Genomic DNA, 13,084 nt, shown 5'->3' on the forward strand with positions numbered 1-13,084 from the left:
CATCCCCTCCCTTTTTAACCCCAGCGCCCACGTCTCTTGCCTAAACTAGGGTAGATTTATCCTGTGCAGGCTTGCTGTCCTCCAGCCTTCCTCAACATAAAACACAAATCTGACCATCCCACACTGGGCTTCAACTCCAGTGGTCTTCAGACATGTTCGGCTGTGTACCCTTCCAGTAAAACGTGCTCCCGCAAATACCTGCGATATGTATGTTAAGTATGTATTGAGTTTCTTTTAAATACTTTTACATTTTATTTAATGGGGGAAAAAAAAAGAAAACCTAGTCGCTTAAAAATCCCTATTTTCTTTACTGATTTAAACTTTTTAAAATTCTCTCTTCTGACTACCACATTTAAGAGAAGCTTAATACAGATAACAAGGAAAGCAGAGATTAGCACAAAAGCCAGAAATCACTGGCAGCCTCATTCTCATATACAGACTACCATGATAAACATGTGGTATGTGTCCTTCTGGTCGCTTCCATACACAGCACACTTTTCTTTTTCCATTAAATTGGTATGTATTAATCATATCATCACAAGAGTTTTATAAATGAATTAAAATTCTTCTAGAACATAATTTTTAGCAACTGCCAAGCATTGTATCTTAGGGACGTATCATCACTAATAAACCACTAATATCAGATAGATTATTTCTAATTACTTTGTTGTAATAGACAATGCCATGGTGAACATCCTTGTTCATATATCTTTATACAATTTTTATTAAAATAGATTCATCACACAATATTAGTTTCAGATGTACAACATAGTGATTCAACAACCTGATACTATACGTTGTGCTTACCAAATGTAACTGCCATCTGTCACTGTACAACACTATTACAGTACCATTGGCTATGTTCCTTATGCTGTCCCTTTCATCTGGGTGACTTACTCTTTCCATAATGGGAACTTTACCTCCCCTCACCTTTGGCCATTTTGCCCATTCCCATAGCTCTGTCCCATGTGGCAACCATCAATCTATTCTGCATCTGTTTCTGCTTTTTTTGTTTGTTTTGTTTTTCAGATTCAACATAGAAGTGAAACCGTATGGCATTTGTCTTTTTCTGTCTGACTAATAACACTTGACATAATACTGTCTAGGTCCAGCCATGTCATTCTTTCTCATTCTTTTTTATGGCCAAGTAATGTTCCATTGTGTATGTATGCCATATCATCTGTATGCATTCCTCTATCAGTGGACACCTAGACTGCTTCCATGGTTTGGCTACCGCAGATAAGCCTGCAGTAAACATAAGGGGGCAAATATCTTTTTGGATCAGTGTTTTCATTTTCTTTGTCTTAAATACCCAGTAGTATCCAGCACTGAAACTACTGGATCATGTGTTTTTTGTTTTTTGTTTTTTAAAGGATATTTTGATAATATTTATGTGCAGTACTTTTTGTGATTATATGACTTTTGGTTTTTTGCTGGCATTGTATCATGCAGAGAGTTTGTACTGGAAGCCGAATTGTCAGCTATACCAGTTTTTTGTGGTGGTCTCTGCTGTGTGCTTGTATAGAGACAGAATCCATATCATATTAATATTAATCTCAATTTGATCTTCTTAGAAATTTTATAAAGCCACTTGTCATATCGAGAGGCTCTGTTGATTACCACTAGTTAATAAAACCCGCACATTCATTGTGCATCCACGTGTAAACTGTGAGAAGCACAGGACCTTTGGTGATTTGCCTCCTGCCCCCTTTTCCTGGTCTCATTCCCTTTTGCTTCTCCTCGTCCATTATTTATTTATTTATTTTTAAGGATTTTATTTATTTATTTGATAGAGGAAGAGACAGTGAGAGAGGGAACACAAGCAGAGGGAGTAGAAGAGGGGGAAGCAGCCTTCCCACCGAGCAGGGAGCCCGATGCGGGGCTCGATCCCAGGACCCTGGGATCCGGACCTGAGCCAAAGGCAGATGCTTAACGACTGAGCCATCCTGGCACCCCTGGTTCATTATTTTTTTCTCTCTCTTCTCCTGTGCCTTGAATACCTCCTCCCCAACAATCCCGCATCTTCCCTTGGCCTGCTGAACTCCTATTTATCCCTAAACCCCTTTCAGACCTTGCGTTTGCCATACCAACCCTAGAGCAGCCAGGTGCTCCTCCTCTTTACCGCCACTTGCCTTGTGCCCATCGCCGTGGCTGCACTCACCATTTTGTATGACTACTGACTGCTTGTGAATCTGTCTTCCTCCCATGACTGAGACATACCTTGAGAAAAGACAGTGTATCTCGCTTATATGTCCAGACCCTAGAAGATCTCTGTGTATTCTAAAATATCTGGCAAAGGAATACATGTGTTAATTACTTGAGAGGGTGATTGTCATCTGTGTAGCTACAATCTTTGCAATTCAATTCCAGAAGTATTTATTGTGCTCTTGTTCAGCGTCAAGCTCGATAACAGGTGCTTGGAAGGTGAAGAAGAAGCAGGGTCTGTGCTTGCAGAAATCTGGTTGGGAGGAAAGCCCAACGTGCACTCATCTATTCAATTACTATAGCTTTCTTGATGACCTGCCATGTGCTGGGCACTGTTCTAAGCATTGGGGGGATCAGCAGTGAGTGCAATAGACAAAATCCCCGCACACCTTACATCTTAGTGGGAAAAAATAAAAGATTAACAAGTCAAATGGTGATGAGCACTATGAAGAAGGGGAATCAGGATAAAGAAGTCAAAAGAGTGACTAATGCACAAGGGATTTGTTCTGTTCTATAGGGAATGGTTGGGGGTTGGTTCACCAAGATAGTGACCTCTGAGCAAAGACTTCATGCAGGTGAGGGAGTGAGCCATTCTGATATCTGAGAGAAGAGTATTTGAGGCAAAGGAGTACTGCACATGCAAAGGTCCTGAGGCAGGGGTGCCTTTGACTTGCTGTGCAGGAGCAAGGAATCTAGGGCTCCTCAGGGTGGCTGGAAGTGGGGGGCAGGGCCTTAGGAGAGGAACCCAAAGAGGTAGAGAGGCCCAGCTCAAAGGAGGCCCAGAAGACTGTCCTTAGAATTGGTCTTTTACTCTGATTGAAATGGAACCCATCTGGTTCTGAACAGAGGAAGGGTGGGGTTTAACAGAGTACTTAGTGTGCTCATTCAGGGTCCCCTCTGGAGAAAGGGCTACAGGAGAGCCACTCTGGGGGTGGAGAAGGTCTGCAGTTAGGAGGCTTGTGTGAAGACACAGGGGAGAGGTAACCAGATGGGGACCAGGGGGCAGTGGTGAATATAGTGGCAGGGACATGATTCTGAATATTTCTCGAAGGGAATGTTGACTGGATTTGTGAATGGATGAGGTGCAGGACCACATACAAACTGAAAAATTCTGAAGTATCAATCGTGTGCACTGTGGACTCTTGGAGGGGAGGGGGGTCCGCTCTCCCGAACACTTGGTCATGTCTAAGGAGCCCGTGGTGGCTGCCACTGTCTTGTCCCACTCAGGCTGATGGATGACGAGAAGCTCCAGGATATTCAGGAGATCCATTTTTACATTCACTCAGCTCGAATCTTCATCCTTCACATTTGTTCCATGCCTGAGTTTGTCTTTGTGGCTTTACAAGTTGAAAGTTGTTTTGACATCTCACTGCTCATATTGAATTTAAAGGCATTCTGCATAATTTATCTTTAATTATAATAAATGGATATTATAATAAACAGTGATTTGACTTATATTAAATATTTACTTGGGTTTTATCACAGAATATTAGATTTGCTCATCACTTTATCTTCAGTCCTTAAAATGGTCTGGGCCTTCAAGAAATTATTATTAAATGAACAGATCATGATAGATGGCAAATGCAAATCTAAATTTGCTCTTATTTAAGGCAATGTATAAAGTATACATACAAACAAATATATGATAACCATTCAGAGTTGACTTTTTTTTTTTTTAAGATTTTATTTATTTATTTGACAGAGAGAGAGATCAGGAGTAGGCAGAGGTGGGGGAAACAGCCTCCCTGCCGAGCAGAGAGCCCAATACAGGGCTCAATCCCAGGACCCTGAGATCACGACCTGAGCCAAAGGCAGAGGCTTAACCCACTAAGCCACCCAGGCACCCCCAGAATTGACTTTAAATAGAGCAATTTTAAAGCCGCTTTTTTCCCTGATCACTAACAAAAGACTGAGGTCATATCAGTTCACAGAGAACTTTGCTGATTTGCATTGTTCAATCAGTGCTTTCATAGTCACTGCCTTTTCATTCATTTTTTTCATTGACGAGAAATTTGGGGGCATTTAAACTTAATATGGCAATGAGACAAAACACTAGTGTTTTAAGCCGTGACATCATAATCCACTCCAAGCACAGCAAAGCTAATTAAAATTTGTTTGACAGCCATTTGTAGAATTTGTAGTCAGTTACAATAGTATTCTGTTTCCTTTGAGTTTAGGTTCTGAATGTGACACCAAACGACGGCTTTGCTAAAGTACATTATGGCTTTATCCTGAAGGCGCAGAACAAAATTGCTGAGAGCATTCCCTATTTAAAGGTAACTGTCCCTGCCCTTCCTCTGTTTTTCATCTTCTGATTCCTTCGACTCATCTGGACTCCCTTGATTATGCATTGTTGATTGATCAGCGTGTGCTGCTGAGTCTTTTCATCTTCAGAATGTACACCCTCTGACTGTGACATTTCTAGGCAGTGATTGAGGCTGTTGGATATAGAAATGCCAACCATATCAGCAGAGATTATGTAGAGAAGACATTCTGAAGAAATTCCTAAAACTGTATTAGTTTGTATTTAAATGGGAAAGGTAGACCAAAATTACCAATAGGATAGTTTAAAATATAGGCAACATATTAAATGTTCCTTTTAGTGTTTAATTATACATTCGGTCTAGCTCGAACAGAACTCATGACAACCTATATGAAGTATGAGAACCATTGTTGCCTGAATAGGTCAAACCCTAAAAAACGTGGTAGCTCAAAATATTCAGATTAAAATATGCTGTCTTGTTTTGTCTTCTGTATCTAGTTGTAAATCCTTGAAGATGCACCAGAATCACAGGCCTGGTCTAGCTAAGGGCTGTTCAGCAGAACTTTCTGTCACAGTAGGAAGGTCCTTTATTTCTGTGCTCCAGTATGTTAGCTACTGGCCACGTGTGCCTTTTGACACCTGAAATGTGGCTAATATGACTGAGGAACTGGATTTCTAGCTTTCATTTTATTTCATTTTAATCAAAATAGTGATGTGTACCTAGCATCTACCATGTTAGATGGTGGAATACTTGTGAACTTTTTTTTTTTAAGTAGCAATATACATCACACTTCCATGATCTCTTTCTTTCACATGACTTCAATCAGAGATCTCAAATAGCAGCCCACTGATTGCAAATAGCTTGCATGTTTTATTTGGCCAGCAAAGTTCTATTAAAAACAATTTTCATTGCTTGTTTTAGTGAAGAATCTGAGCGTTTTATTTAATCATGGCAATTTCTGATTTCTCTTGAAAGATCACATCTGGCCCATATCCCAGCACAGGAGCAGAGCAATGCTGTCCCCTTGAGGTGGCCTGCACGTCACTGGCATCTCTAAACCTTTACATTCCCTGCCAGGACCTGCTGGACATGTGGGTTTCTCTGACTGAAAGTGTTCCCCGCACATTTCCTCTGACATAATAAGGAATTAATAGTGTTCTCCCTGCTTCAGAGTTGGGGAAACAGAGAGCTGGGTCTATTAGTTAACTTGTGAGTCAAGAGTCCTGATCACAGGTCTCCTCTCCTAAGTGATGCTACTCCTATTCCTTGATGCTACTGTCTAACATTATGCAAATACAGTTTCTCCCCAGTGAAAATATTGGGTTTCTGATGAAGAGACCTGAAAATGCAGATTTTTAGAAAAATGAAGATTTCTTGACATTTAGATTTTTTTTATCTTTGTCCTTTTATTTCTCTGAATTCATTCTCTTGCTTTAACAGTTTTTCTCACGCTCTATTTTTGTTGTTGTTTTGTTGTTTATATACATCTCAGTTCAGTCCGTATGTGGGAGATGGGGTAGAAATCAGCTAAATGTTTTAGCATTGGATTTGTTTAATGACAGCTACATTTGCAAAGAGTCCAGCTGGCTTTAATCCTATTGGAAGTTTTGTAAAAGATTTCATTAAAAGGTGAAGGTGCATTTTTTTCGAGTAGAAAAAAATACTATTTTCAGTTGGATCTCTGTCACTTCAAGCATCTTATGAACAACTAAATATTTTACTTCAAGAATAAAAAGCCTCCAGATGACATATGGTCAGATTTGGAGAGCAAACTAAATGGGAGAGCTACCCAGTCACGAAATTCTTTGGGGTTGTGAAATAAGATTGGTTCCACAGAGATGATTCACATACTAATTTTCTGGGTTATTACATTGTTAATTAGTGATAAACATATTACTGAATTTAACTTTATCACCTCTTTTTACATTTGCATTTTAAAGGTTTACCAGTAACCTAATTGCCAAACTTTAATATTGAGGTGAATTTTTCTGGTCCTTAGATTTTGTATGTTATATAAAGATAAAGTAAATCAATGAATTACAGCCAGTATTTAATTTTTTTCATTAAATACAAATATTATCCTTTTTACAGGAGGGAATAGAATCTGGAGATCCCGGCACTGATGATGGACGCTTTTACTTCCACCTGGGGGATGCCATGCAGCGGGTTGGGAACAAAGAGGTAATGAACTTGTGAATTTTTAGTTCTCTTAATGGACATGGTGGAGTTAGGGATGGTGGGTGGCGGGGAGAGGTAACTCTGGGAGAAATTTATACTTGAAAAAATATTTTGAGCATATACTCCAAAGGTGGTGATTGAAACTATTTAGCTATTTAAAATTTGTTTCAAACAGCCCAACAACTCCTGAAGGCCTGGAAAGAATTTGGGGGATTTTTGAACTTTATAGTTTCTTTCAAGAAACTGGTTGAGTAATAGTAAGAGCAGCCTCTCAATGAGTACATGTGTACGTGTGTGTGTGAGTGTGTGGGTGCGCACGTGTGGGTATGGGCACAGAAAGAGATAAGCATTGCCCTGAAAAAAATATCTTTAAAGTCATGAAATGAAAAGATGTCTCTGAAGTTGCTTAAATATTTTAACAATATTTTAACAGTATGCCTAGACTTGTTTTTATTTTATTTTTGGATTTTAAAAAGTAGTTATTTTTAGAATGAAGCCTTTATTCAGCTGAGTCCTAAGCACACACTGAACTCAGTGATTAATTATGTAAATTACCTTCTGGTATTTAATACCAAGTTTCAAATGAATTCATGTAGCTCTAGTAATAACAGGTACTGACACCAAAAATGTAGAAGCTAAAACAAGTTACATGTTTTCTTTGTAAGTATTGCTGTTTTTTTCCAAGCCCGTGTCAGCTTCTTTAAACATAGCATTAGATTATGATTAATCATGACATCATGCACTGAAGTTCCCAAACTGTCAGAATCACCATGTTTGTTGGTGGAGAGTAAAGCCCACCTTTTTGTTTACATCATCACGGGGTCTAGCCTGGGCTGTCCTTACAGTCCTGGATAAAGGGATGAAGTGAGCCACTGAATCTTGGTAACCATGGCATTCCATATATGTTGTAAAGTGCAATCAGCTTACAGGATAAAAATAAAAGATAACACAGCTTTAGGTTTCTAAAATAAATAAGAACATGGAACCATCTGGAAAAGTGAAGGTTCATAAGAGTGGGGGTAGGGGGGAGGTTGTGATGGGGTAATTGCCAGCTAGACACACTAACCAGTTTGGGGTAAGAGAGATTTGGGTGATTGACACTGTTTTCTTTATACATTACTGTGCATCTGTGCCTTTCCCCTCTAACCTATCAGTCAGTCAGCTGGAGTAAAATGAGGCATTAGAAGTGAAGAAGGGAAGATAACTTGCTTATTAGCTCTCATTTTTGTGTTCCTTCATTGTTTTAGATACAGATGCCTGGTACAAATGATACAAATGCCTCCTTTGAGTGAGAAGGATAAGAAAGATTTTGCTGTGGTTTCTAACACTGCATAAATGTTCATGTCTGATTGCTAGAAATGTAATTGTCACTAATTAATGTATCTTTGAACATCTTAGGGTCCAGGGCAGAGACAGATAAAAGAAGTCTGTGATTTATTCTCACATCGTAGATGAAAACAGCCCTTACTTCAAGGGCAAGAATCCACTACTAAACATTTGTCAGGGGCTGGGGATTTGAACCTAGGGGACTGTTCTATCAGCTTAATTACCATTCGTGTGCAAAGGACTCACAGTTCTTGAATTTAAAAAACTCACAAGGATTTGTCCTTACAGCAGAACAAAATTAGGCTTTATAGGAGCCCCATGTCTGGATATCCTCGATCTCGGGTATCAAATCTGTGAATTGACTGTTGTGCTCTGAGTTTGCAAACCGGGAACCAACCGTCCTTCATGTTCCAATGCATGCAGCTCTGCTCAGACACCAAAAGAGGAGCAAAGCCCCAGCCTCTGTGCTGCAGAGGCTGGCAATGAATTGTTTTTGCAGAAGGTTTTCCTAACAGGTTTATTTCAAATGGACAGCAAGAGGGAGGGAGACCCACCATGATGATCTTACAGCCTTTCAGCCACAGCTGTGCTTAGGATTTCTAGAACTTGCAAACCCACAGCTCGTCTCCTACTCCAAGTCCAGATTCCCGTGTCTGCTGCCTGCTTAGTGTCCCCATGCGAGAGGACAGCTCACTTGTCTTCCCCTAAACTGTGGTTCTTCCTGGGTTCCGTCTCTCCTTCGATGATACTGCCACCTTCTCTCCAGTGAGGTCAGGGCCAGGTTCAGGGAAGTCGGTTTCTTCAGTCTCTGGCTCCCAGCCCACCTGCCTGCCTGCTCACACAGTGTTGCCCTTTGTCGCCGTCAACCCTCAGGCATGGCTGGATGAGCCTGGCTGTTGTTTCTTGCTTTAGCCTTACTTTCTTCCAGACTACTGTGTGTTCAAAATCCCTGCTCTGCCAAATACATGTTATTTGTACACAAATACACATGAAGTTGTATTCCAGGGGAAGGCATTCGCAGTCCTCCACAGTCTGGCGGCAGCTGTAGTCACCACAAGTGTGTCTCATGTGCCCCACCATGCCCTGCACTCCAGGCAGGACAGGGTCCAGCTGGGGCCACACCTGACACATGGGTTTTTCTGAGCAGGGATCGTTCTTTGGACATATTATTTCTGTGTAGTGAGCGAGTGTGTGTGTGTGTGTGTGTGTGTGTGTGTGTGTGTAAACCATACCTAGCAGTAATTTGAAGCATAAAAGACAGTAATATTAAACACGTGTAAGAAGAATCCCCAGATGATCTTTCTGTTTATTTCATATCCTTTATTAGAGGTCTAAAGAGGAATAGTAAAGAAAGAATTTTTAGAGGATTCTAACTTGATCATTGATGTTGTAGCAATTTGTATTGTAAGAAAGCGATCTGACTGAATTTATTGGGTCCTCTATATGATTGAAGATAATTTCTTAGAATTCCTGATGTATCATTGTCATGGTTTTGTTTCTTTAAAAGTTACATAGCAGGGGCACCTGGGTGGCTCAGTGGGTTAAAGCCTCTGCCTTTGGCTCAGGTCATGATCCCGGGGTCCTGGGATCTAGCCCCGAATCGGGCTCTCTGCTCAGCAGGGAGCCTGCTTCCTCCTCTCTCTCTGCCTGCCTGTCTGCCTACTTGTGATCTCTCTCTCTGTGTCAAATAAATAAATAAAATCTTAAAAAAAAAAAAAAAAAGTTATATAGCAGAGAGCTACAAAATGAAGGGTCCAGGAGGACTGACTGAGTGCGAGGAAAGACCTTGTAGATAGTTTAAACATGCCGCTGTTGGCTAAGTCACTTGCCCAGGCATCAAGCATGGTAAATATCAGGTCCAGGTCTACATTCTGACTTCTAACTCCCGAACTAGTGCTAGGAACCTTGCTGGTTTGGTTTCCTATAATATTTTTTTTTTCCCCTCACTTCTAACAATTTGCCTGGTCCATGAAGTGAATTGCTGCTGACTCAAAAATAAGCATTTCAAAAAATCATCTGTAGGGAATTATTATTGTTCTTCACTTTAACCCAGAAAGGTATAGGAAATACAATCCTAAATTTGAATTGGATAGAAATAACTTAAAAAGTCAAATAAATTTTAAAAGTAAAATGTATTTTTTTTTTTTAAATTCAGACAGTGATTAGCCACGTTATGTTTCTGGCTTGTAAAGATACAACTTTGGCTACAACTAACATGTATTTCAAGGAAAACATATAAGAATGATTAGTAGATATGATCTTGATTTGAGATACTGTTGAGAAAGATAAGAATATCACTTTTGATAGTTTTTTTTCTTTTTTAATGATACAAAGATAGGAGGAGAGTGGAGTAAGTTGCCAGAGCCCTGGGTTGTAGTTCAAGATATTTAGCCTTTTTAAGCCTCAGTTTCAACATTTGTAAAAATGGACATATTTGAGGTTATTAGAGAGAGCAAATGTGATTGCACATGGAAAAGTGAGTAATAAACTAAAAAGTGTTCCTGGAAATAAGACGTGGTATTGTTACCACACTTGACTTTCTAGTGAAGGAAATACTGACCTAAGAATTTTAAGACTTTTAAAAGGTAATATTTTTTACATTTATTTATTTTGTTTAAAGATAGTATTTATTTATTTGAGGGACAGCGATCATAAATAGGCAGAGAGGCAGGCAGAGAGAGAGGGGGAAGCAGGCTCCCTGCCAAACAGAGAGCCCGATGCGGGGCTGGATCCCAGGATGCTGGGATCATGACCCGCGCCATAGGCAGAGGCTTTAACCCACTGAGCCACCCGGGCGCCCCTATTTTTTATATTTAAAGTACATCTGGGGGTCATTTGGATGTCCAACTCTTCGTTTTAGCTCAGGTCATGATCTCTGGGTTGTGAAATACAGTCCTATGCCAGGCTCCATGCTCAGTGGGGAGTCTGCTTTGAGACTGTCTCCCTCGCCCTCTGCTCCTCCCATCAATGTGCGCACACACACGCTCACGCATGCTTGCTCTCACTCTCTCTCTCTGGAATAAATGGATCTTTAACAAAAACAATAATAAAATATATCCAGAGTTTTATGAAGATGTTCTTTTGAATATCTTCTTGATCTACCCGGTATTAAAGGCCTGTATTTAATTGATCCAAGTGTGTATTTGTAATCACTCTTCAGAAAGCCCTCATTAGCTCAGACTTAGAGTCACGAAGGGATACTGTTCAGCATAGCCCTGGAGCGTCTTCCAACTTGAAGACAATGGAGTGAGCATGCGCGGCGCAGGAACCTTGCGGGAGAGCCCCTGGGGAGCATATGGTGAGGGTGTCACTGGAAGGAGACATATGGAGCGGCATACTCTTCAGCCAGCTGTCCCTGAAAAGGCTAGTCTTCTTGGAGGCAAGTTGTATCGTGTTCCAATTAGCCTAAAGCCACAAATGTTATCCCTCATGGCAGGAAAAAAACCCGAAAAGGAACAAAAATTCCCCTTTAAAAAGCCTAGTATGGGCTATTGCTATATTTATTGCCAGCTCAGAATGAGATTTCCTTTCTATTTAATTTAACGGAGGATTCATAATCTCTTACCTTGGGGTCGGCTTCTGAAATGCAGATGTGGGAAGAAGGTACATGTGAAAAGAAGTCACTTTTCCTTTTCACAATCTGATTCAGTAATCACAAATATTTTGGAAGAAATTGTTAAAATCATAATCCTTTCCTTTTAAAGGAAACACAAAAGTAGAACTGGAGAAATGAAAGTGAAAAGATAAAACCCATTATGGTTTCTTAGATTATTTATTCACTTAACACATGAGTCCTAGACTCTGCTGGACACTTGGAGGAAGACCGAAATGAGTCCAGCCTGAGGCCGCATCACGGGAGCATAAACCCTCAGAAGGAAAATAAAAGGCAGACGTGCATTTATAAGGAAAATACGTCATGATCAGAAACCTAATCGAGTAATGGTATTTTCACCAGTATAACCAATTTGGGCATCTGACTAGCAAACTCTTTATTTAAAAGTTACCAAAGTGATTCTCAATTTTTTTAATTAATAGAACTGCTTCCTGTGTCCATGGTTCAATCCTTCTGTTCTTTCAGGCATATAAGTGGTACGAGCTTGGGCACAAGAGGGGCCATTTTGCATCTGTATGGCAGCGCTCTCTCTACAACGTGCATGGACTGAAAGCCCAGCCCTGGTGGACCCCGAAAGAAACAGGCTACACAGAATTAGTGAAGGTGAGTGCTGACTTAGACTTGATTCTCACAAATCGTGTGTTTCCTACTCAAAGTCAGAGAATGCCTACCACAAAGAGGAATGTCAGGGAGGAGATAGGTTTTACATCCAGTGACATTTGCAAAAAGATTGCAGAAAGAATCTTTTCATCCCATTAGCCAAAAGCTCAGTTTAGATGGTGAAGAAAGGAATTTTTCTTGAAGAGCTGGCTGTTCTCATACATTTTGACTTTAGGACCCCTTTACACTTTAAAAATTATTATGGAGTGCCCCAAGTAGTCTATGTGTTGGGGAGGGGGCTACATCTATCAATATAATTATCAGAAATTGAAACTAAGAGTAATATTTATGAATTCTTTAAAAATAACAAAAACATCATTGCATGTTAATATAAATAACTTAAAAAATAACTTTAAGGGTGCCTGGGTGGCTCAGTCTGTTAGGCATCCAGCTCTTGGTTTCACCTTGGGCCGTAATCTTGGAGGTCGTGAGATTGAGCCCCACGTTGGTTTTGATGCTCAGCAGGGAGTCTGCTGGAGATTCTCTCTCTCCCTCTGCCCCTCCCCCTGCTTGTCCTCTCTCTGAAATAAATAAATAAATCTTACAGATTAAAAAATAACTTGATTTTCAAAACAAAAAAATGTAGTAAGAAGAGTAGAATCGTTTTATATTTTTACAGATCTCTTTGATGCCTGGCATAATACAGGATAAGAGGATTCTCCTATCTATGTATATATCCATCAGAGTGATGATTATGTCATATGTCGGGTAGCATCTGGAAAATTCCATTGTACACCATGAAATACTGAGTACGAAAAGGGTAAATAACATCTTTATATTATTGAGGAAATAGTTTTGATCTTGCAGAACCCCTAAAAGGGTCTAGGAATCCACTAGG

General features: G+C 40.1%; 1 protein-coding gene across 3 annotated transcripts in view; it reads left to right on the top strand.

The window, feature by feature from the left end:
• ASPH (aspartate beta-hydroxylase) overlaps window positions 1–13,084 on the top strand; it is a 224,029-nt gene that overhangs the window by 168,839 nt on the left and 42,106 nt on the right. For all 3 annotated transcript variants that reach the window (XM_082719000.1, XM_082719001.1, XM_082719002.1), the window contains 3 exons: window positions 4,383–4,481; window positions 6,561–6,650; window positions 12,052–12,189. In XM_082719000.1, coding sequence (XP_082575126.1) covers window positions 4,383–4,481; window positions 6,561–6,650; window positions 12,052–12,189 — 327 coding nt within the window. The remainder of the gene's footprint in view (window positions 1–4,382; window positions 4,482–6,560; window positions 6,651–12,051; window positions 12,190–13,084) is intronic.

The sequence above is a fragment of the Mustela nivalis genome (assembly GCF_964662115.1).
Source record: "Mustela nivalis genome assembly, chromosome: 2".
Lineage (NCBI taxonomy): Eukaryota > Metazoa > Chordata > Mammalia > Carnivora > Mustelidae > Mustela > Mustela nivalis.